This window comes from Dermacentor andersoni, chromosome 1 (genome assembly GCF_023375885.2).
Source record: "Dermacentor andersoni chromosome 1, qqDerAnde1_hic_scaffold, whole genome shotgun sequence".
In the NCBI taxonomy this organism is placed as follows: domain Eukaryota; kingdom Metazoa; phylum Arthropoda; class Arachnida; order Ixodida; family Ixodidae; genus Dermacentor; species Dermacentor andersoni.
Window position 1 is genome coordinate 334,527,845 of NC_092814.1, and position 26,146 is coordinate 334,553,990.

General features: G+C 48.2%; 1 protein-coding gene across 1 annotated transcript in view; it reads right to left on the minus strand.

The window, feature by feature from the left end:
• Positions 1 to 2,638: 2,638 nt before the first annotated feature.
• The window catches only part of LOC126516728 (probable 4-coumarate--CoA ligase 2), a 31,384-nt gene continuing 7,876 nt past the window's right edge, over positions 2,639 to 26,146 (minus strand). Inside the window, exons 2-4 of the mRNA XM_050166831.2 lie at positions 24,626 to 24,767; positions 7,202 to 7,468; positions 2,639 to 2,859 (exon numbers count right to left, since the gene is read on the minus strand). Of these exons, the coding sequence (XP_050022788.2) occupies positions 2,717 to 2,859; positions 7,202 to 7,468; positions 24,626 to 24,767 (552 nt within the window). The 3' untranslated portion in view covers positions 2,639 to 2,716. The remainder of the gene's footprint in view (positions 2,860 to 7,201; positions 7,469 to 24,625; positions 24,768 to 26,146) is intronic.

The window sequence follows — 26,146 nt, forward strand, 5'->3', positions numbered from 1 at the left end:
GATGGTGCTGCTACATATAGTTGAAAGCAGTAGAAAAAAGTCTGAAAGATGGAGAAATACCAGACAGCTGGTGACAAAGTAGAATAAATTTAATTTATAAAGGTAAGGGGGAGAAAGATAGAATTCACTCGTGTAGACGGTTGACCATTACATTGGTAATATACAGGTTAGCAATGCAGGCGAATAAATTAAAGCGGGAAGCATGGGCAGAGAATAATGGCATTTTGGAAAAACTTCAGAATTGCTTCAAAACAGGTAGGCGCCTAGAAAAAACTCATTTGTCCTTACTCAGTCTGTTGAAATACTCAGAGATAAAAAAAAGGCAGTCATATGTGGCATTTTTTGACATTACAGGAGGGTATGACAACGTAGACCGCAACATTTTGTGGGATATTCTGGAAGTGGAAGGCTTGGACGACAATTGTATACACTTTTGAGAGAAATTTACATAGAAAATACCGCTTGCGTTCAATGGAAAGGGATGAAGAGCGAGGAGAAAGCTGATATGAACAAGGGACTGCGGCAGGGGTACCCATAATCCCCACTGTTCTTTAGAATGTACATGGGGAGGATGGAAATGGCGCTAGAGGAAAGTAATATCAGGCTTAATTTCTCATACAAACAGGTGGGTATTATGGTAGAGCAGCAGCTTTCAGTTATCTATTATGCGGACCACATTGTGTTGCCAGTTAACAAGCAAAGTGACATGCAACGTCTGGTTAATATCTGTGGGCAGGAATGCGAGAATTTAGGTCTGAAATTTAGCGTTAAAAATAAGGTGTTATGGTATTCAATGAAAACAGCGAACAGACAGTGTCAATTCTGGGCCAGGAAGTACCTCGGGTAAAAGAATATAAATACCTTGGTATATGGATAAACAAAGGCGATAGATATCTAGAAACACAGGAAAAAACGATAAGAGCAAAAAGGAAGAGAAATGCACCGATAATGAAACACAGAGCCCTGTGGAGATACAATAAGTACGAGGTGCTCCGAGGTATGTAGAAAGGTGTAATGGCTGCAGGACATACACTTGGAAATGCGGTTGTTCATCAGGGGTACAATCATGACTCTACGACAGCCAAAGGTCAGTTGGACGCCTCGCATTGGGCGCTCACGGAAATACTAGAAATGAAGGTGTGCAGAGTGATATGGGCTGGACAAGTTTTGAAGGGAGAGAAGGGCACAGCAAAATTGATTATGAACAGCGATTGAGTGACTGAGGAATATGGAAAAAAGTAAATGGGCTGCAAGAGTGTTCAGTTACAGGAAAAACATTGATTCACACTGGAGCAAAAGAACTAGGAAGCTTACTAGCAAGTATGCGACCTGTATGGTGAGCAACATGGCAACAAAGGACATGAAGCGGAAAGTCAGAGAGGCTGAGATAATCTATGGGTGGCTGCAATGGAAAAGAAACCTGCAATGAGTAACTACTTGAGATGAAAAAAAAAAAACGATATCAGGAAAGAAACAATTTATGATAACTCAAAGGGAAGCTAATTACTTTTTGAAACGAGATCAGGATGCCTTAGGACACGCACATACAGAGCGAGATATCAGAACGAAGAAGCATGTGCTTGCAGCTGTAAAGCTAGGGAAACGATGGAGTGTGTTTTATTAGAATGTGAGGATATCTGCACAACGGTCGATTTAGGCACCACTGGCCTCCTTGAAGCCCTTGGGTTCAGCTAGAGCACGGGGAAGGTAAACAGGTCCGCAGTAGAGATTAGTAAGCGGCGATTAAACGATTGGTGGAAGAAAAGTAGGGAAACGACAAACAGAGGTGTGCAAAAACAAAGCTTACACTAGGGGTTCAGAAAGTTTGATTATGGGAATTCATCGTGCGTTTTTTTTTTGTGTCCTTTTTTTACTTAGCTAGGACACTACGTAATATAATAAGAGCTCGGTGGCAAAACCCACCACCCTGTTCTGAAGGGGACACTCACAGCATCCATCCATCCATTCATCCACCCATCGCGGCCGACGCAAGAGGCCGTGTTTCTACCGCAAAGCCCGCCTTCGTGGATAGCTTTCGCGGCAAGCGTTTCCAGGTGAACCATTACGGTCACATACGCGCCAGCTGCTGGCAAGCGTGAGCAGCAGTCAGGGATCTTTGAATGTTATCGTGTTCCACTCTTAAGGCGAAGCTTAAGCGTTCTCCAAATTTTTGGCGCCGTTTATTAATTGGCCCTAAGTGCTCCTACGCGCTCACCACTGCACGGTTTTGATCCGCACAGTGCGCATAATTTTTTAGTAAGGAAATAAAATCTGCTCTTTTTCTTTGTCGGTTTGGCCTACCACAGCCCCTTAAAGTGCACCCAATGCACGGTACACGGGCGCTTTTGCATCTTTCTCCCATCGAATTGCGGCCACCGTGGCCGGGATTCGATTCCGCGCCCTGAGCACCGACAACGCACCGTCAAATTCACTACGCAACCATGGTAAGTGAACTATTTCCCTTCTTCACTACATTTTAAAGGTTGAAGTGTGTAAGCATCTCTCCAAATACAGCAGTGCGTGGGCGTTGTCGACAACGATGTGACCGGCACACCCCGGCTTCCGACTTTGGAACGGCGAAGTTTGGCGGAAAAAAATACGCTACTTCTTTAGGAGTGACGTCGCCCTTTATTTATATCTTTATTGCCTTATTGTACCGAGTGTGCCACGCAACACAGAATAAACTATATCGCGGAAAGGACATCTTTCAGCCATCCTAACATCTCTTGTTGGCGCATCTGTTCTGCTGAATGTACAGCTCCTTGAGGGCTCTGCGTGAATCCTTGTAACTTCCAGTCTGCGGCATACCGGCCAAGAACTGTACACCGCCGTGGAGGTGCTTGTGGTGAGCAAAATTGGCTGAAAATAAAGAATTTCTTGACTAAGGCTAAAAAATGCACCAATGAATGAGTTCAGTGGTTTGCCTTTCCAACACATGCGCGCGCAGGAAAACGGAGGGTAATATTCTTTTCATTATCGAAATAATCGCTATTGTGGAAGTACTACGTCGGGGCAGCGCACTAGCAGCCATAAATGGTATTACTTCGTCCAAAAACACGTTCAGAGAGAAAACCGTACGATCGAAAGCAACTTAGCGCGGTACTAGTCTTTAACAACACCTGCTCTGACAGGCGTGCAGGGCTTGAACTAGCGCTTCACAGCATTATGCCAGCTCTGCCATGTGCCCCAGCTAACGCAAGCCAAGGTGATTAAAAAAAAAGGGGCTACTTGATACGATGATAGGACCAATGGTGTTTCCCTAAGAGTCACCTTGCGCACACTCGTTTCTGTTATCTGTGATTAGCTAATTCATCATCATCATCAGCCTGGCTACTCCCACTGCAGGGCAAAGGCCTCTCCCATACTTCTCCAACTACCCCGTTCAGGTGCTAATTGTGGCCACGTTGTCCCTGCAAACTTCTTGATCTCATCCGTCCACCTAACTTTCTGCCGCCCCTTGCTAAGCTTCCCTTCCCTTGGAATCTAGTCCGTAACCCTTAATGACCATCGGTCATCTTCCCTCCTCATTACATGTCCTGCCCATGCCCATTTCATTTTCTTAATTTCAACTAAGATGTCATTAACTCGCGTTTGTTCCCTCGCCCAATCTGCTCTTTTCTTATCTCTTAACGTTAAACCCATCATTCTTCTTTCCATAGCTCGTTGCGTTCTCCTCAATTTAAGTAGAACCTTTTTCGTAAGCCTCCAGGTTGCTGCCACGTAGGTGAGTACTGGTAAGACGAAGCTATTATACTCTTTTCTCTTGAGGGATAATGGCAACCTGCTGTTCGTGATCTGAGAATGCCTGAAAAACGCACCCCAGCCTATTCTTATTCTTCTTATTATTTCAGTCTCATGATCCGGATTCGTGGTCACTACCTGCCCTAAGTAAATGTATTCCCTTACCACTTCCAGTGCCTCGCTACCTATCGTAAACTACTGTTCTCTTCCGAGACTGTTAAACATTACTTTAGCTTTCTGCAGATTAATTTTTAGACCCACCCATCTGCTTTGCCTGTCCAGGTCACTGAGCATGCATTGCAATTGGTCCCCTGAGTTACAAAGCAAGGCAATATCATCAGCGAATCGCAAGTTACTAAGGTATTCTCCGTTAACTCTTATCGCCAATTCTTCCCAATCCAAGTCTCTGAATACCTCCTGTAAACACTCTGGGAATAGCATTTGAGAGCTCGTATCTCCCTGCCTGACGCCCTTCTTTATTGGGATTTTGTTGCTTTCTTTATGTAGGACTACGGTGGGTGTGGAACCACTGGAGATATTTTTAAGTATATTTACATATCGCTCGTCTACACCCTTATTCCATAATGCCTGCATAACTGATGAGGTTTCGACTGAATCAAAAGCTTTCTGGTAATCAATGAAAGCTATATATAAGGGTTGGTTATATTACGCACATTTCTCTATCACCTGACTGACAGTGTGTATATGGTCTATTGTTGAGTAGCCTTTAAGAAATCCTGCCTGGTCCTGTGGTTGACTTTGGTTGGTTTGGCTAATTACTCTACATCCATTTCCTCAATTTATAAATAATTGCAACACCGCGTAAGCTAGAGTGTCAATTTGTCTATCGCATTCCAGTACCCAGCTAGCTACATTTTTTCCCGGTCAGTTCTTTCCGCGGTTCAAGGTTGTGTCGCAAAACGCGTGAGAGAATACGAACGGATGGGGGGAGCCCACGCGCTTCGCGTGCGCCCTGAGCAGTGCTCTGAAAACTGGTTTCGAATTATCAACGCTACACAACAGCTGACTTCGCGACCGCGAAAAAGTGACAACGCGACGGTGTAGCTGTTGGCTGCTTCTTCAGACACGCTAGGCAGCGTGTCACGCTGTTTGCTACAGCATTGCGCACCGGCTTAGGGTGGCCAGGAGAAATATGATTGAGACAAAGCAAAACAAAAAGTACGAAAGAAAGAAAAAAAAAAAACAGCAGCAAGCCGATGCTGCTTGGTAGTAGAACAGTTGTAGCAGCGGCCAACAGCCATACGCCCTTGTCAGTTTTTTGTGGTCACGAAATCAGCAGTGATTAGCGTTGAAAGTTCCTCGAGCGGCTAGTCGCACGGCAACTTTGCCTGTATCCGCGGGCTTCTTTCACGCACGAAAAAACACTTATGTAGCACGTATTGAGCAACAGAAAGCTGTGTGGGGAGTTTTTCATGTTGCTCGAATATTTTGTCATTCACACTTTTGATCTAATTATAATATTTGAAAAGCTGATAATTTATTCAGAGTGATTACGTAATTAGGCGGAATGCAAAAAAAAAATAATCGGGGCATCTCTAAGCAAAGGCAAACATCACCTTTGTACTGTTCATCTACGTGGCATTTCATTATTTTTAAATCTTGGTGAATGAGTGTTACACACACACACACACACACACACACACACACACACACATATATATATATATATATATATATATATATATATATATATATATATATATATATATATATATATATATATATATATATATATATATATATATACAGGGTGTTTCAGCGAGCATTTTCAAAAATATGTAAAGGTTGCCCGTGGCAGATATCCCAATTCTAGTTCATGAGCAGGTCTACTCGCAGCGGCGGACATTACTTGCACAACAACTTGAAATCCAAAAATGACTAATTAATAAAAATGCGCTAATTAAGTTTTTAACTGATTACATTATGCACCGTATTGCAAATTACAAATTCTAGCCATGGAGTTCACAAGGCGGATCCACTTGGAATGAATTCTCAGGATGACAGCAGTTTCGAGATATAAATTCCCGAACTTTGCGGAGAAATGCATTGGCGTTCCAGTTAATTTGTTAAAAAAATGTCGTTTCTTCCACTGAAGCACACAGGTAACTGGAACGCCAATGCATTTCTCCGCAAAGTTCGGGAATTTATATCTAGAGACTGGTGTCGTCCTGAGAATTCGTTCCAAGTGGATCTGCCTTGCGAAGTCCACTACTAGAATTTGTATATTGCAATGTGGGTCATAAAATAATTAGCCATAAAGTTTATTGGCGAATTCTTGTTATTTAGTCCGCCGCTTCGAGTAGACCAGAACACAAAGTAGAATGGAGTTATCTGGCACAGGCAACCATTAAAAAAAATGTGAAAGTGTTCGCTGAAACACGCTCTATATTCGAAACCTAACGTCGAGCAGTGGTCCCAGGGGCACCTATCCGACCTTACTTTTAAGCCAAACTATCACCGGGATTTGCCCTGGATAAGACGCTGGAAACATACCCCATACGAAAAGCGGTTGTAACTCATCAAGAATGACTCTAAAAAAGTTGCAAGTAAACGCCTGTTTCGCGCATTTCTTATCTTAACCCTCGTTTCCGTGGAAGCTGCAGTAACAGGAGAATGGATGTACATCAACCAGCTCAGTTTTCAAATATAATGCAAAATACTACTCATTGGACGGTCGGCGCCAATTCCTAATCAAGTTTTCTTTTGCGATTTAGAATGTCGTAAGGCTCCCTGTTTATAATAGCAATACTCCTTCTCTGCCAACAAAATCCGAGTCGTTTTTTACAGACTCCGACGCTTCGCCATTGTCAGGACTTGAAAACGCGCAGCGCATTGATCGGTGTTGGATGCAGTGTTCTTTGCTAGTGGCGTTCATGGTGTTAGTGTTATCTTAGGAAACATTGGGTAAAATGACTGCTATATAACGCGCTGCCTGGTTTACTGATCGAAACTACCATCAAATCCGAATGACTTCTTCCTTTCTCGTCTATAGGCGCGCTACCAAATTTGTAACACTTTGAGCACACACTCTTAGGCAAAGCTACACCCTTTGGCTTGCCCCTTCTGCCACACAACGATAATCGTCATCTGCCTTGATGCGTTTCGTTTCTTTAACGCTGCGAGCCCGGTACTTTCCAGTAACGAACGGCAAGCGCGTTATCAGCATAGAACAGTTTACACCCTTTGGAGTGCCCCTTCGGATAACGCGCGTGCCGTTCGTTACTGGAAAGTTCCGGGCTCGCAGCGTTAAAGAAAGGAAATGCATCAAGGCAGATAACGATTATTGTTGTGTGGCAGAAGGGGGCAAGCCAAAGGGTGTAACATTGCCTAAGAGTGCAGGCTCAAAGTGTCAGTAATTAGCCCGTCTGACGTCGCTATTAGGGGAGTCATTCCATCCACGTATGAGTCTTCAAATTCTTCGAGTGATGGGAATACATACCAGCAACAAGCTCCTTCAGCCTGTCGGCCTCGCGCTTCTCTTCGTCGGGTCCAGGAAGGCGGCGCCGGGGTACCACGAATGCCCGAGGGGCCTCTCCGTACTGCGGGTGCGGCACTCCAACCACGATCACCTGTAGCACGTCCGGGTCTGCAGCCAGAAGCTCTTCCAGCTCAGCCGGCGCCACCTGCTGGTCCATGCATTTGATGAGCTCTTTCAAGCGGCCGCAGACGAAGATGCGGCCGTCGGAAGAGTAGTAACCGAGGTCACCTGCGCTTGCCAAAAGGCATAAAATTCCAGTATCCATGTCTCTCCTGTTCCTGTTTTTTTATTTTTGTAATTGAGTTTAGTGTGTGTCTTCTTTCACTTATTTCTTTTCTAGTACATGACGTTCTACTGTGGCCATTAATAGACACTGTTCAGACTCAGTAAAATTTGCTTAAAAGAAGTTTCCGCTTCTTTACGGGAGTCTAACGATCAACTTTAATGCGAACAAATCAAGCGAATCGGAAGCGTCTCTTAAGCACATTTTATCTCAGTCGTCACTGTGTATGTTAATTTCTAATGATCTTACTCGACTAGGATTCCGTCGCACCTTCGATTCGATTGAAGGTATTTTGTGCTTTACTTAAACAGTGCACTCCAATATTAGGCATGGCAGATTTTCTGTTCTCAGTGTGGCAATGCAATATTACGAGATCTTGTTTGAGTGAGGAGGTTGGAGTATTTTTCCATGCGTGTAAACACTCGCAGAAAGCTGACACAGACGCAGGTATACGTACGCAGATCTCGTCCCAGTTTAGCCGTTATTTCACTTTTATGGCCGCGGCTTTGGTGGAAACTCCGGGCTTTCATACAGATAGCTCTCCAGCTTAGCATCCCGAGGGGATATTTCATATCGATATCATACGAAAAACGATCTCTGAGAATCTACACGACCGTTGCAACCAGTCAATAGAGAGACTTCCTGGTTTGTAAGCGTAAATCGGAGTATCTACTGGAACTCACCAAAAAGCGGAAAAAAATGAAATCTTTGCTATAATCGGGACTTAACCGAACGTTACGACCTTTTCTGCCCCGGAGTGCAACCTAAAATTTAAAAAAATAATAGTTCTGGCATATGGTGTGGGTGCATGGTCGGTGCAATTCTTTCACTTATTTTTCGTTGTACCCAGTGCATTAGTTAGAAAATAAATGCGTTTAGTACAATAATATTAGTCACTATATTGTGGTTTATCAGCATTTTAAAGTTTACCAGCTGTAGAGATAATGTGTATTAGACTAACTTGTAATTCATTACGTTTCGCGTTACAGCACGAGGAAACGCCCCTGCTCCTCTTTTCTCTGGAATGGATTGGCGCGACTCGCTACGTGCTTGCGCTTGCATTTCCGGGCACAGATTGGTGTTCGCCTGGTATTCATACTGAGCTTTCAACAGATCGCTCGTTGCCCTCCCTAAAGTAAGATGTCGCGACAAAGTGAGCGTTGGCTAACGCAGAAGTAGTTTGCCGTGCGCTTACCGTGTAAGCACGCCGGAATGCCGGAAAACACTCATACAAGCAAAGTGTCAGAAAACTGCGTTTTATTTTCTTTTACTTTGTGACGCACTTTCATACCGGGTAGCGCCGAGCGGTGGCCTCTAACAACCGTAGGAAATAGTCTTCATACTGGGTAGCCCCGAGCAATACTTGGCTTCTAACAAACGCAAGAAATGGTCGTTGCAGCACACGTGGCCGTTAATTGACTGGCACCACATCGATGTCAGGTAGGATTCCATTAGCGGCGCAGTTACCCTGTACCCGCCGCTAACGAGGTGGCGCTTCGCTTTTTCACAGTAACTTCTCTTTTTTGCTTGTGACCGCCCATGATGGGGCGCACAAGGTTCACGCTGTGGTTGACTGTCCCCCAATGCGATTGAGGCTCGCCCCGTTAGCATCCGCTAAATCTGGGACACAGTTCTATGCGGCCCATTTGTCTGTGAATAATGGCCCTCGGCTGAAGGTTGTCTGCAGTAATAAGGCCTAGCGTCGCCGCGTCTCGTGGGTCGACCTTGAAAAGTCGCAGTTCCCCTGTGTTCGCGCAGACCACGCCGAAGACCCATGGTCCACGATCTGCAACACCGCCGTAATTTTGGCCGCTTGGCGGAAGCTTGTCACCCATCATCAGGCGGCCTCGATTGTACTTTCGCTTGGCGCGAAGAAGGCATTCGTGCATTTGCACATTTTCCCGGGGCCACCGAGTCGAGGTTGCGCTAGCAGCTCGTTGCTCACGAGCCCGCGGGCGTAGTTCCTCCTGTTGGTTATGGCGGGCTCCGACTGCCGAAGGAAGTCGCCGGTCAGTTCCTTCAACAGCCACACGTCTACGCTTTTGCTCACGCAATACGTGAGCCAAATCACTTGCCACCTGGAGAGGTGGACGTTTGGATGGCCGAGGCAGTCAGTGCTGGCCAAGTAACTTCCTTCGCCTCTCTGCGCGTGCAATACAGCGGCACCGTGTAACTGAGACAACTGCGTTCGGCACCTGTTGCACCGGAAAACAGCCCGGCGCCCATTCTGAGTATTCCTATGTAATGTTACCACTTCGCCTTCGCAGGTTGGTTGGTCAGGATGAAGCCCAGGTCTTTGCAACTGCCCCAGTACTCCTATGACGCTACCGAACCTGGCCTGGCGCTGGTGCGCGGTGGACGCACAGCACTTGAAGCCGGGACGAGCCGAAGCGATCGCACGAACTCTTTCTCCCCAGCGCAGTCACACCAATCTGCGCTTGAAAAGCGTAATTTGCCCGCCACGCTGTCTATATAGACGAGCGTTTTCGCCTAACGTCAGTGCACAGCCAGCGCATTGACGTTTCGAAAAGGCGAAAATGATGCTGAAACTCTACGTCGGTCATGTATAGGGGATATGGTCGAGACAGTGATATTCACGCATGCTGCCGCTAGATGCGATGACCCAGGCTGCTGGTGTCGCCGCTGTCTTCCCTAGTGCCTCTCGGGAGTGGGGGGGGTATTCGCGATCGTACGAGTTTGGCACGAGTTCCCCTGTGAATCAAAAACATTGGTCACGCCCCGCGCGAGGCATGTAACTCTTGTGCGCGCACTCACCACAGTTGGGCTACGTCCTACTTATTTTTCGGCAATAGCGACCCGGTGCTGAGCTGAGAGGCATACCTTGACCACCGAAATGACACACGCACAACGCACTGTCATCGGTGACGTACTGAGCATCACTATCAAAAAGAAAGCGTTGACTGTCGCTGGCTTATGCATATATCTTTTCGGGTTGTGATCGCCCCACAACACTGTATCATTGCCTGCATTGTGGCGACGTAGCGCCCAGCAAATGATTATCGGCACGTCACTGTAGCTGCTTGCGAGGCGTCGATGCACCGTGCTGTACGACGGTGCTGAGCAGTGTGTAGTGTTCTCTAACGACAACGTATCGCAGCTATAGTATAAGATGGCTGCTCTGTCATCGGTAATGTATCGCAGCCGCATCGTCGCAAACACGGTCAGCGTAGAGAATCGCTCGCTTTTCTACATCCAGTAGGATGGCATTTCTTTATCACAAGAACTCCGCACTAAACAGTTGCAACACCTTCCTCCGTTCGAAGTCTCATTTCATAACTGCACACATGAGCCCTCACCTGCCAAAATGAGATTGCTGCGGTGTCGTTGCGATATCCACCTGCGATCACGGTTATCTCCAGTAGAGGCAATCCGCAAGCACCGTGTGAGTGCACAACACGCTTAAATACTGCGTACATACGCACAGATGCATCTTCATTGGGCAAGCGATGACAAGCGATGAATTGTGTCGCTGGGCAGCACGCTCTTATTCGCAATGCATCGTTAAGGCTTGGCTAACACAGACAATTTAGCTGGTACATTTTCACTGTGCTGCATCACTACGGAACCTAGAACACGTACCATACCGCTATTTTGCAGCGACAGCCGTTGCTCCCGTCTCTACAAATAGAGTGTCGTTTTTTAGTCGGTAAAGCGGGAAACTTAATAGCCTCACTGAAGCGCCTGCGGTGAACTGCCATGCCGCGGCGCAGCGTTGCCATACCCCTAATAAACGAAGATTAGTCATTTTGTAATGGCTGACATTATCGAAAATACCCCTGCAGCGCCCCTGACGACTGCTCACCGTACGAACTCTTCGTGCGTGCTATCCTCTAGAATGCATCCGCTTGTAAGCTTTCGCGTCACTGTCGTCACTCGTGTAAAAAAGTGCGAAATTTAAGAATTAATTCGATCGCCCTTCGTCATAAAAAATTTACACCAATCGCAACGACAAATAGATACCTTAAGAAATAAAATGTTTGGTATTTCATTTCTGTATTTTAACGCATTCAATTGAGAGAAAGATTGAGAGGTAGGTGAAAAAATTCTCCTCTCTCTCCCTAAGGCTTTGCTTCACATAGATTGCAGAGTTGGTGCTGCATCTGCACAATTAAGTTTTAACTACTAACTTCGTGTGGGCTGAAGAATAACACCGGTAATCTTTCCTTCCACTTTAGCAGTACCGCAAAGCTCTTGTACAAAATAAATGTATACTTTTTTCTATAAATGTTCTTTATTTAATCAAGTGAACCTGCACCGGTTCTAACCTGCTTTAAGCGTTATTTATTTCACTCCGAAGTTGAACCGGAAGTGAACCGTTTTCGCTGAAGTGAAACGATAACTGCAACGAAAATAGTTTTGATTCGATACTCCGGTGTAAACATTCCAGATCACTGAATGCTTCAGCAGAGCAAAGCCACCTGAACACGAGATCCATACCACATTCCTTCAGTGTTTCACTGGTTATGAATGTTCCGCCGCGTAACACGATGAGAGGGGCTGACGTCGCCTGAAGCGGTCACACTACAGCGCTGGCATAAATATAAGGGTAGCTTAGCCAGGCAGTAGCCGCTGCAGCCAGCGCAGCGGCAGTCGCCACTCTAGGTGCTTTTGTGCTTGTGTTCCACCGAAGTCACCCAAATGATTTAATTACCGCACTCCGGGGCACGAAACAGCAAAGGTGATGCCCAGAGGGTGCCGTGTGGTTGGCTGCTTCTGGCAACATTCATAAGGACGAGGTCCAGCCATTGGTTCTTCCGTCGAATGATAAACAGCGAGAAAAATGGAAGGGTGGCGAACCTCAAGGAGAAGTTAGTGCTTTTCGTTCAGCTCACTGGTGAACCTGGTTTGCGAAAAGCTTCGATGCTACGGATATTGTTCGTCTCGATCCGAACATCATAAAAGGCAGTTATTTGGCTACAACATCTCCTGTAACTCGCAGTTGAAGCAGTTGTAAGAATATTCGGTGGGCTTTCTGCCTACCTGTGCAAGTAGAAAATACCGTTTCAGTCTCTATCTCAGTACGATGGAAAGGTTGGCGAATTGGTATAATTGTGTATTGTAAGAGCAACCCGAATTAGACTGACATTTTAATGGTATTTAAACATAGTAATCAAAACAGTAGAATGACAGCCGAAGCAGCTCACATCGCACGCAAAGGCACTGACTCAATTATTCAGGCCTCGATATCACTCTTACAAAGAGAACTGGCAAACTCTGACAACACATTGTTTGGAGAGTACTAAGTGGTGACCCATGCTTTTGCTTGCACACATGTATATAATCTTGATTTGACATTGTGCGTACATATAATAAATACCTTGTTGTGTATGAATAAAACTTGGGTGTAAGTGAACGCCTGCCCCATGGCACGCTACGTCTTTATGTCGTGTTTTATTGCACATTTGTTAAAAATGCTCTCTTTCAGTATCTGTCTTGATAACCTCTCTTTACTACGTGTTTTAAATATGCAATAAACTGGCTTGCGCAGGATGATTTGTAATCTGTGCAAATTACTTGATTTGCTCAAGCCCAAAGATATTGTTTTTGAACGTAGGTAGCTCTTGTTTTTGTCATTTTTCATTATTCAATGTTGTTACCAGAGGACTACAAGCAATCCGAGTATCGGCTATCCCAAACATCCAAAATAAAGACTAGTGATCAAGGAATGTAGAAAAGAAGGAAACAAACGTAGGAAGAAAGAAAAACAAAAGGTGTAACGAAACATAGTGGTATCAAATAACTCTGCCGTAGCCCGTTATATAACATACAGCGCGCTGTATCGGTTGTACACATGAGTAACTATGATGGAAAGGTATTTGGAGCGGTCGTGCGCCTCCGTTGTCACTATAGTAGTCGAAAATGGCTGGACGGTGTCTATCAACAACAGCATAAACGGTAAATATAGCGCGCGATTCTCTTTATGCATAAACACCACACAAGGCATGCTGCATTTGAGTTGCTGTAATCACAGTGCTTATACGACGCGGAGAAGAAAGAATGACAAGGGCGATGCGGTAACATTCAAGTGAAAATCCGTACTCCAGGAAATGCATTTCAAGCCTTGCAATATGCGATATCGATTGGCGTCAGCCAATAACACTACCTGCGACCTTTAGGAAAATTTCCCTGTTTTGCTGCTTTTAGTGAGAAGCACGTTCTGACCTCAAGATTGAAGTTTTTGACTGTGTGCCGTCACACATACCTGGTGTCCCACATAACTTGCGCCGAAATTTAAAGGTGTGCGAGTGCCGTGTAGCTGGACAGAACGAAACTAATGCTTGCCGTCGCTTAGAGAAAGTCCCAAGATTCTCTGTAGTTGGCCTCACTACATAATTAGTTATTATTAATTACTGAACTTTTGAAATAATATTAGCACAGCGAAATGGCAAATCAGAAAATTGTAGGGCATCACGGAGAATTGCCGACCCATCTTTCTGTTGCTCAGTACGTGCTACATAGAAGTTATTCCACGTGTTGAAGAAAGCCCGAAAAACACGAAAAAGCGCGGCGTGTTTTTGTGGGAGTCTTTCAGATTCAATATGCGACAATAATATTTATAAAATTATTTAATTTTAATAACGATATATGTTAACAATATTGTTACGCAGGAAGACGCAGACGAAAAGCTATATACAAACATATTTACAAGGGAATACGCCGCACTTGACCAAGAGGCAACAGCCAGCGCTAGCCTCTAATCGTCGTCATCGTTTTCTCACTGCTCGCCTCTTCGTCATTGTAAACACTGTTCCGTAGCACTACCCCCGGCGGCAAAAGCGCCGTCCCGGAGCGAATAAAGGCCGGACTCGGAAGCAGTGTAGTTGGCCTTGAGCCTGCTGACGTGCACGACATTACTACATGCCCGAGTAGAGGACGAGGTTGAACACACAGGAGCAATTTCGTACGTCAAGGGCGTCACCTGGCGTAGCACGCAGTAGGGCCCTGTGTATCGCGCAAGGAGCTTTTCTGATAGTCCGACGTCACGAGAGGGCCACCACAGGAGCACGAGCGCACCAGGCGAGAACTGTATGTCACGGTGGCGGGCGTTGTACTGACCCTGCTGAGTGGTTTCCGAGCCCGTCGGTCGAGCACGGGCAAGCTGGCGTGCGTGGTCGGCGAGGGCGATGGCGTCGCGCGCGTACTCGCTTGTTGAGATCGCAGCAGGAGGAAGTGCCGTGTCAAGGGGCAATGTCAGTTCGCGACCGTACAGTAGGTAAAATGGAGAAAATCCAGCGGTGTCGTGCCGGGAAGAATTGTACGCAAATGTGACGTAAGGAAGGACAATGTCCCAGTCGTGATGGTCCTTGGAAACGTACTTGGAGAGCATATCAGTAAGAGCACGGTTTAACCGCTCTGTCAGGCCATTGGTTTGAGGATGGTATGAGGTAGCCAGCTTGTGTTGAGTGGAGCAGGAACGCACAATGTCGGCGATAACTTTCGAGAGGAAGTTACGACCACGGTCAGTAAGCAGCTGTCGCGGGGCGCCATGAAGTAAGATAATGTCGCGCAAGAGAAAGTCCGCGACGTCAGTGGCGCAACTGGCAGGGAGAGCCCGCGTGATAGCATATCGGGTGGCGAAATCAGTTGCGACGGCTACCCATTTGTTCCCAGAGGATGACGTGAGAAAGGGACCGAGGAGGTCTAATCGAACATGAAACAACGGTTCCACAGGGACGGTGATCGGTTGGAGATGACCGGCAGGTAGCACATGAGGTGTTTTCCGACGCTGGCAGGGATCACAGGCAGCATCATAGCGTCGGACGGAGCGAGGGAGACCAGGCCAATAGAAGCGGTGGCGGACGCGGTCGTACGTGCGGGTTACCCCAAGATGTCCTGCAGTGGGTGCGTCATGCATTTCAAAGAGCACAGTCTGTCGTAGATGTTTTGGCACTACAAGAAGAAGATCAGATCCGTCAGGGAGTAAGTTTCTTCGGTACAGAATGCCGCCCTGAAGGACATATCGGCGAGTGGACGCGTCGGTATGTCCTTCAGGGCGGCATTATAAGTAATAAGTATGAACATGTTAGAAGAAATACAAAAGATAGTCTGACTTGCTCCAGCGACAGCAACCAACGTTACCACGATTCTGTCCAGCTAAGTGGCAGTCGCATATTTCTTAATTTTGGGCCCAAGTTACGTGGGACACCCGGTATTTAAAAATAACCTGAAATATCGAACCACCTATGGACGATATTTCTTCAAAGATATTACACAATTCTGAAAAATCGCCTATGCCACGTAGCACGATTCTAGCTCTTGAGCTGGTCTACATTAAGAGGCCGACATTACTTGCACAAAAAATGGAAATGCATAAAGACTATTATTAGCAGAAATTCGCTAATTATGTATTTAACTAGTCACCTTACGACACCTATTGCGTTTTACAAATTGTAGCCATGGAGCGCGCAAGGCGAATCCACTTGGAACGAATTCTCAGGATGCCACAAGTTTCGAGATATTCCATGCCGAACTTTGCGATGAAACCCATCGGCTGTCCAGTCACGTTAGCGCTCAATGCATAAATTGGGTGCTCAAAAAGTAAGTGGGATGACAGTGCATTTTTAGCGTATGTTTGTTGGCGCATATCTCGAAGATGGTGCGATCCACAGAATTATTTTCAAGTACTTATGCTATGCAGTCTCACCGGGTACAATTGGTAAATCGAAATGTGCTGCACAATAATTACCTAAATGCTTAATTAGTGAATCTTGAATAATTCGTCGGTTGTGCATTTCGATTTCTCGTGCAATATTTTTCTGCACCTTCGAGTAGACCAGCTCAAGGGATAGAATTCACCTACGGTTTGCCGCAGGTGATATTTAAAGTTGCTTACGGTCTTCCCGGAAACACCCGGTATAGTCAACCCTGCAACCCTTTAAATCGAGGCGCGTAGTCACACAGTTAACTGGTATAAGAAGCACGGCTTTTTTTCCCCTTCACGTTATGCCTGTAGCAGTACAACAGCCAAAATTCGTGTTTTCACTAGTTCGCATTACTCTCAGAATTGTGCACAAAGTGCTAGCGGTGCGTTCTAGCTTACTGTCTGGGGATGAAACTAATCGTATCGCCATCAGCGGACAGATGGCTTACAACTGTGATCTCAAATGAAAAAGAGTCGGACACCATAAAAATATAAATTCAAGGGTCTTACGCGGCAGAACCACAATTTAAATTATGAGGCACGCCTATAGAGCGCGAATCAAGATTCAGGTTTACGAGGTGGGGTCTTTACGTACATCAAAATTTAACAACACGAGCGCTTTCGCATTTCGCCCCCGTTTAACTGCAGCCGCCGAGGTTGGGATCCAACCCTCAACCTTTCGCTGAGCAGCGTAACGGCATAACTGAACCACTAATGCCACCCGGGTAGTAGGCTTACTTGGTACTGGCCATTTTGCCATTGACTATCATGTCGGAGACAGGTGCGCGATTCACTCAGCACCTGCAGCCCCCATACGCCGGCTGGACAGCCGGCGCATGTCGATTAGCGACTGCGCCCCTTACGGCTGCTTCTGTCCCCAAGTCAAACTAAGGTGGGGAGTTTCATGACCAGTATAAAAGAATTGAAAAACTCTGCCTATACTAATCCAGTAGAGCGTTAAAGTGCTAATAACGGATGAAAGGACCCAGCATTCCAAGTGGAGTTAACCGTGGTTGAGCATTTGGGATAAGGTGAGGATAAGGGATTGGGTGAGAGAACAAGCGCGAGTCAAAGACATCTTAGTTGAAATGAAGAAAAATAAATGGGCATGGGCAGGGCATGTAATGGGGAGAGAAGATAACCGGTGGTCATTAAGGGTTACGGGCTCGATTCAAAGGGAATGGAAGCGTAGCAGGGGGCGGCAGAAAGTTAGGTGGATGGATGAGATTAAGACATTTGCAGGGACAGCATGGCCACAATTAGCACATGAACAGAGTAGTTGGAGAAATATGGGAGAAGCCTTTGCCCTGCAGTGGGCGTAGCCAGGCTGCTGCTGCTGCTGCTGCTGCTGATGATGATGATGATGATCACTTGGTGTCTTGGCAATAAATTTGGAACGATTGACTTTCCCAACTTCACGAGTCTGCACACTTCATATATAATTGTGTGCAAGATAACTCCGGGAGACGCTATCCATAAAGCATGTGTTTAGAGCGCGGCACCTAGGCGCCCGTTCCTGCGGCGGGCGTCGGCGTAACCGAGCGAACGAGCACTACAGCGAAGGATGAAAGAAGAAACGTGGAGCGGGAGATGAAAGAGACGAGTCGCGAACGGCGAAGACCAATGAGAGCGATCCCTTCAGTGACAAGCGCGCGGGAGACTTGTGTCATGCAAACCCGTCCGACCACTCGATGCGTACTCGCATCAAGTCTCATCCGGAACGCTCGTTTCATGCTATCTTCTGCTCGCGTCAGCTCTCGCTCCCACTTGATTGGTTTGCTTGGATTGGTCTCGTTCGTGCTTGTTTCGATTGTCATGGCTTGAGATTATTGTTTGCAATGATCAGCCAAAACCTAGACGACCAGACGGAAAGGTTTTTTGAGACAGTGCGCCATATGCGAATCTGTACGACAAGACGGACCCTGAACAGAAGGACGCTTAGGCAGCACCCAGTAAGTATCTCTTTCTCCTTGACTTCGGATCGCAGCGACGCCGCAACAGATGAGAGCACACTCTCATATGTGAGTGCCGCGAGAAGACCAAAGCGGACAACCAAGCTGCGTGAAGTAGTAAGAAGTCAAAAGGTGCACGAACTTGGTAGCACGAGGCGCGATCTCGCAGCGTTCGGACCACGCGGATAGCACTTCTGAGCTTCTGGGGTGAACGAGGTCCTGCCGGGGAAGACGCGTGTGGCAAGGTGAGAAGGTCCGTGGAGCCGAGCGTGGACGAGGGCGGTCGTCGTACCGGTGCTCCAGCTGCCAGTGCTGGAGACGTTGGCTGACCCGAGGGCCACCGCACCGTGAGCTATCGCATCTAAGCTGTGCCGAGTAACGCTCCAGTCTAGCACAGAGGTGGCTGTGTTCGACACGGCCTTCACGTGCGACCGTAGCACTGGAGTTGCGAGCGGCGTACGAGCCGAGCACCGAGGCCGTGCTAGACAAGGCGTCTCGTGGCTTTTGCCGTGCGTCTCGAGAACCGCGCTAGAGGGGGCCAGAACGTGTCGTCCTCGCAGCCGACGTAAGCACAGTGATTCTACCATGCAATGAAGACAGAACCGTCAGCCTCTCAGCACGGGACTGCTTCAACCCGTTCATTCTCGTGTGCTCGTGTGTGGACATACTGACTGCCGCTACGCAGCTCATTAACTTCCCTTATAATATTGTTACGTAAGAAGACGCAGATGAAAAGCTATATACAAGTATATTTACAACGTAATACGCCGCACTTGGCCAAGAGGCAACAGCCCGCGCTAGCCTCCAATCGTCGTCGTCGTCTTCTTACTGCTCGCCTCTTCGTCATCGGTAATACTCTTCCGTAGCACTACCCCCGGCGTCAAAAGCGCCGTCCCGGAGCCACTAAAGACCGGACTCGGAAGCAGTGTAGTAGCACCTGAGGAGTTTTCCGACGCTGGCAAGTATCACAGGCAGCAACATAGCGTCGGACGGAGTGAGCGAGACCAGGCCAATAGAAGCGGCGGCGGACGCGGTCATACGTGCGGGTTACGCCAAGATGTCCTGCAGTAGGTGCGTCATGCATCTCAAAGAGCACAGTTTGTCGTAGATGTTTTGGCACGACAAGAAGATCAGATCCGTCAGGGAGGAAGTTCCTTCGGTACAGAATGCCGCCCTGAAGAACATAGCGGCGAACGGACGCGTCGGTAGGTGTAGAGCGCAGACGCTCGATGAGTGCTCGCAGCGGTAGGTCTCGGTACTGCTCATCGGCGATGTTAGCGAAGGCAGACACAGAGAAAATGCCGTTGGCGGTACTACTGTCGGCGTCGTCAGGCTCTTCTACCGGGTAACGGGACAGGCAGCCAGCTTCCTTGTGTAGTCGGCTAGATTTGTAGGTGACAGTATACGAATATTCTTGGAAGCGTAAGGCCCAGCGACCAAGTCGTCCTGTAGGATCTTTCAGTGAGCATAACCAGCAAAGCGCGTGATGGTCTGTGACAACGGAAAAAGGTCGGGCATATAAGTATGGGCGGAACTTCGCAACCGCCCAAACTAGGGCCAGACACTCACGCTCAGTGATGGAATAGTTGCGCTCCGCGGGTGAGAGGAGCCTGCTGGCGTAAGCGATAACACGGTCGTTGCCGCGCTGGCGTTGTGCCAGTACTGCGCCAATTCCGTGACCGCTGGCATCCGTACGGACTTCGGTAGGCGCAGAAGGATTGAAATGGGCCAGAACTGGAGGCGCTGTGAGAACGTCGATTAGATGCGAGAATGCAGAGGCCTCGTTATCGCCCCACTGGAAAGGGGCGTCTTTTTTCAAAAGCGAGGTTAGTGGTCGTGCTATGGCCGCGAAATTTTTCACGAAACGGCGGAAGTAGGAACAAAGGCCGATGAAGCTGCGCACATCCTTGACACACTTCGGAACAGGGAAGTGCGTAATAGCATGGATCTTGCCTGGGTCCGGTTGCACTCCGTTCGCGTCAACGAGATGTCCAAGGACGGTAATCTGGCGACGGCCGAATTGGCACTTCGATGCATCGAGTTGCAAACAAGCTCGACGAAAAACGGCCATGACTGCCGAGACGCGCTCGAGGTGCGTAGCGAACGTTGGGGAGAATACTATGACGTCGTCCTAGTAGCACATGCATGTGGACCATTTGAAACCGTGAAGAAGGGAGTCCATCATGCGTTCAAAAGTGGCAGGCGCGTTACATAGACCGAACGGCATCACTTTGAATTGATAAAGACCGTCGGGTGTTACAAAGGCAGTCTTCTCGCGGTCAAGATCGTCCACGGCAATCTGCCAGTAGCCGGAGCGGAGGTCAATAGAAGAGAAGTAGCGAGCACCATGGAGGCAGTCAAGGGCGTCATCGATACGAGGTAGGGGATACGCGTCCTTATTGGTTACCCTCTTAAGGTGCCGATAATCCACGCAAAAGCGCTATGAGCCATCCTTCTTTTTTACCAGTACAACAGGTCACGCCCATGGACTACATGACGGTTCTATGATGTTCTCGGCAAGCATTTTGCGAACTTTTGCGTGAATAACTTGACGCTCAGCCGGTGACACTCCATACGGGCGGCGATGAATAGGAGGGGCATCGCCGGTATTAATGCGATGTTTAACAGTTGTAGTTTGGGCCAAAGGACGATCGTTAAAGTCAAAAATATCGTTGTAGGAAAACAGAACGCGGTAGAGCTCACGAGCGTGCTCGGACGGTATGTCGGGCGCAATCATTTTCTGTAAGTCGGCGATGGTACAAGTTGTCGACTGAGATGGTAGAGGAGGATCGGCTGAATTGCCGTCTACCTCAATAGATGCTATTGAGTGATCCTCAAATGAGCAAAGCTGGGCCAGAGACATCCCGCGTGGCAGCACTTGTGTCGTCAAGCCAAAATAGACCACTGGCAGGCAGACGCAATTAGCCGTAATAGATAAAACGCTATGAGGTACCGTGATACCGTGTGTAAGGAGGACGTCTTGTATAGCAGCCGCGATATAGTGACCGTCGGGCACTGGTGGGGATGACACTAGGTCAACGTAAGTCAGTGCCGTAGGTGGCAAGCGAACGAAGTCGACGGAACTGAGTCGACTGGGGTGTGGTTCAGCGGGATCCAGAACAGGCAGGTCAAGTCGGAGAGTACTGGCGGAACAATCGATGAGAGCAGAATCTGCGGAGAGGAAGTCTAAGCCGAGGATGATGTCGTGGGGACAGTGGGCGATGACTGTGAATAGCACGATTGTTGAGCGATCGGCGAAGGAGACGGGGGCGGTACACATACCAATTACGGGGGCTGTTCCGCCATCGGCGACACGGACAACATGCGTCGTGGCGGGCGTGATTATTTTTTTCAGGTGGGTACGAAAGTCCGCGCTCATTACCGACAAATGCGCCCCAGTGTCTATGAGTGCAGATACAGGAACACCGTCGACTTGCACGTCTAGAAGGTTCAGATGAGTGGGCAACGTCAGTGGAGGATTTGGCGGCGTAGGGAGCAATGCAGCGTCACCTCGAGGCGCTGCATCGTCTAGTTTTCCGGCTGGGAGCGGCGTCCGAAGGGAGTCGGCGAAAAGTAGCGACGGGGCTAGGGAGAGCGAGATTGTCGTCGTTGGGGCGAAGGTGAACGAGAATAGGGGCGGTTCGGCGCAAGAGAGTCAGTGGCGGCGTTATCGGAGCGTGCGGCATAGAGACGAGAAGGGCCACCTGAGGGGCGAGAGTAGGCAATATAAGCAGACCGGGTCGGGGAAGTGCAGCGACTTCGACAGTGACGAGAAATGTGCCCGATGCGACGGCAGTGAAAACAAATGGGCTTGTCGTCAGCAGTGCGCCATTGAGCTGGGTTGCGGAAACGTGGTGGGTAAGAATATGCGGGATGGGGCGGAATCGAAGAAGCCGGATGGGTATCAGGGCGATGGACCGAGCAGATGGTGTGAAGGCCCATGTTTTCGAACTCCTGGCGCACAACTGCCTGGATCAGGGAAACCGTGACTGCAGGTGCGTTGGTGGGGCTGGAGTCGACGGCAGCCGGATAGGCGGCCTCGCTCTCACGCCGGACGATCTTGGTAATATCGCCAGTGTTGTTGGGACGAGGAGCGTCGGCACAGGAAGATGTCGCTGGGGTGTTGGGCAAACGGGCAAACTGCTGGTCGATACGTCGGCTTTTAGCGAGTTCCAGGCGGCTGCGCTCTTCTATAACAGCATCCACCGTCGCGACGTTGTTGAATACGAGCAAGTTGAAGGCGTCATCGGCAATGCCTTTGAGGATGTGGGATACCTTGTCTGACTCAGTCATGTGTGCATCAACTTTGCGGCGCAGAGCCAAGACGTCCTGAATGTACGTGACATAGGGCTTTGTTGACGTCTGCACACGGCCGGAAAGCGCCCTCTGCGCGGCAAGTTTGTGACCGTAGGGGTTGCCGAACAAGTCTCGGAGCTTTTGCTTGAGCGAATCCCAACTGGTGAGCTCCTCTTCGTGCGTCCAAAACCAAACTCGAGGTGTGCCACCGAGGTAAAAGACTACGTTGGCGAGCATGATAGTAGGGTCCCACCGGTTATTGCGGCTGACGTGTTCGTACAGGCTGATCCAGTCGTCGACGTCTTCCCCATCTTTGCCCGAGAATACGCCAGGATCACGAGGAGCAGGGAGAGTGATGTAGGTCGTCGAAGTGGCAGCAGGTGTCGGAGGCGGCTGAGTCGAGTTGTCATCGCCGGGAGCAATGAAGCTAGGCTCGACGTACCGTCCACTGCGAAGCTCCGTGACGAGGTACAGGGAACGTCCACCTCCACCACATATGTTACGTAAGAAGACGCAGATGAAAAGCTACATACAAGAATATTTACAACGTAATACGCCGCACTTGGCCAAGAGGCAACAGCCCGCGCTAGCCTCCAATCGTCGTCGTCGTTTTCTTACTGCTCACCTCTTCGTCATCGGTAATACTGTTCCGTAGCAATATTTTAAGGTGTTTTTTTATTTCTTTAAATGTTAACGATAGAACAAGGTTCCCAAACGACTGTGTGCCTTTCTTCCGCATCCCGGCGCACTAGCAAAAGTGCCGAACTGTCCTAAACACTACACACACCAACATGATTGTGATCTGTGACACCGACATGACCATCTTCATAAGACATGACTAGCGTTAAGAACGAAAGACGAAAAACGTAAACAAGCGCCGACCTGTCAACAAACGATGGAAGAAATTAACCGACATTGCGATACCTTTTAATGCGAAATTTGAGCTCAGCTCTATACGTGTTCTTATTTCGCGATATATTGCCTGGCGCCGACACTCTGTCTTGCGCATCACGTTGTAAACGAGTGAAGTGTGGTGCGACTGCCTCGCTAATCGGGAGATCGCGAGAAGTAGCGCGCGGGTGACGCGTGGGCGCGATTCAGAGGAACCGCCCCAGACAGACCTCCACTCATGCAGCGCTTTGTTTTGACACGCTCGCCGCTTGCCTTATCGATGGCGTCATCGATGAACAGACGACGTGCGCTACCCTGGCGTTGTCTGGGAGCGATCGTCGCCGCAGATCGCCCCATATAAACCAGCGGCATCCAGCGGTAAAGCGCGCGCGGCGGGCCGTCGGCGTTAAAACGCAGGGGCGGCAGAGCGTCCACACCAACTGGCGGCAAGCCGCTGCGTCAGTCCTGTCACAGCATGAAAATCTCGCCTCCTTCTGTAGGTGCGCGATGTCACATTCTTTTAGACCGCAGCATGGCGCAGCTCTTAAGCGCCAGCTCCTGCGGCGAACGAGCACAGCGAAAGATGAAAGCAAACGCGGAGCACAGCGGGGGGATGAAAGACACGAGGAGGAAAGCGAAGAGCTGGTGCCACGCAACAAGGAGGCGGAAAACGGAGGAGATTATTGTGAAGACGGTCAGGAGGAAAGCGGAGCGCCAGCTTGAACAAAGCGCTGGCATGGGCTTCGGGCCTATGGTGCATGCGCTACTAGAGAATGCGCTCTGCGCCGGCCACGCGCACCCGTGTTCACGCTTTATTTTTGAACAGTGAATGACGCAACCGGTGGAAATGTTCCGTTTGCCGCTGCTGCTAAAAGGGCTGCTCTAGCAGAGCCTCAGCGCCGCCACCGAGAGCACCTTTTTCTTCAGAATGAAATTCCTTGCCGTAATATTTCGAGATTGCAAAACACCTAGACAGCTGCGCTCGAAATTCGCGTTCGGGAGTATTGTAAAAGTCGGTGAACTTTTTTAAGCTCAGAGTGAAAGTGTTGAAGAAACCCATGCCTGTCTGTCCACATTTTTATGCTATTGAGAGCTGGTTTGCTTGACACAAGAACCGGTCGTCGAAACTGCCTTCTTTTTTTCTAAAAGTATTTATGAATACGGTGTGAAGCTAAAATACCCACTTTTGCTACCTTACTATATTTTCTAGTTGCTCAAGTCATCCCTTCGCATAAAATAATTGGAGCTAGCTACCATTTGGAGTGAAACACAATAACGAATAAATGTAAAAGGCAGAGCACCGCTGCGAACGAAGCCGTTCTCGTAAGCTTCGGCAGTCTTTATCTCGTTCTTAAGGTATCCCTTGAAAGCGGTTGGTCCTCGCATGCAGATCTCCCCTTGCTCGTACGGACCAAGAGTTTGACGACTCTCGGGATGCACCACCTACAAAAGGTGATAAAAGAACGTTAATACGGTCAAGCACTACCGCACGGCTTTGAATGTCTCGTCCCAGTTAGCACAACTTGGAATTAACCCGTCGTGTGCATAGATAGTTTGCCTTGATCGTTTTTAAGACCACACAGTAAGTTTAGAAGACGTCATCTCTTCGAGAGATTTAGCCCGGACAAACAGTGCGACTATACGACGGAAATTAAAAGACCGCCTCTGTCTGATAGCGATAATAAACGAATAACAGTAGCAATATCATTTTTCATTTTATTTTACGTCATGTGGAACGGGAAACGTTCACGCGGGAATTAAGAGACATGACTGCATGAATAGAGGTAGCATGCATACGCATGAAGTAAGCTAACCGGGCATGGTATCATTCGAGCGACCGCTTTGACCGCTCTTCCTTTTTTTAATCAAACCTTGCATGTCATAATAGAGTGAGTTTGTTCAGGAGAGACAGATTAGCCGCTTTGTCCTACCGCCCAAAAGGCGGCGTAATAACAGGGAAGTTCCGTCCTATCTCAAACCCTTGCAACGGAAGGCATCGATCTAGAGGCGAGGCCTCAGAGCTCAGTAACAAGAGTTTTACGTCATTGCTAGCATAGCCGCAAACACTGGTAACGAACCCACGCGCAGATGCAACTAATGGTGAAGTTTCAGTGACTTAACGTGCACCAGTAGACAACGCAGGCAATAACAGTCTCCCTTCAAAAAAGGACTTAGATACCGACCAATAACTTGCAGCATCAGACTGGGTAAATAATCCCTACGGCTCTTCTTGTAATGCCCCAGAATTTCGAGCATATAGCTTGCGTCTTTGACTCCTCAATTTTACATACAACTTCCATGAACACACTGACTGAGATGTTGACGGCAGACAAACACATATACTGTGATAAAATGGGCATAGTACGCCTTCCCCCGCGTTACAATGTCCAGTCGTCAGGTGCACGCGTTTTATCAGCCTTTTGAGCTTTTCGTAGTTTCCGAAGCCTGTTTCCCGCCCCTGGACATTTCCCTCAGTAATCCGTGGCCGCTCAGTTTTAGTGTAAGGCACCGTATCAAAATTCGATTCCATCTTCCGATAATTGTCTATCGTAACCACGGAACACATACCCGGTACAATTTTTTCGGTAATACGTTTTAAGTCTGCTCTGTACGCAGGCGCACACAGGCAGCGCTTAGTTACAGGGCATATTCGCCTTTTTTCCTTTCCGTTTAACGTCCTTCTTTTCGTTCGCGTGCCCGCCGCCTAGTGTTGAGAGCAGCATGAAAAATACTGTTTAGTTATGGCGCGAGGTCGATATATAATAGCTGGAACAAAACAAAAACTGTCGTTGATGTAGGCATGATATAATAAGAGCACATAG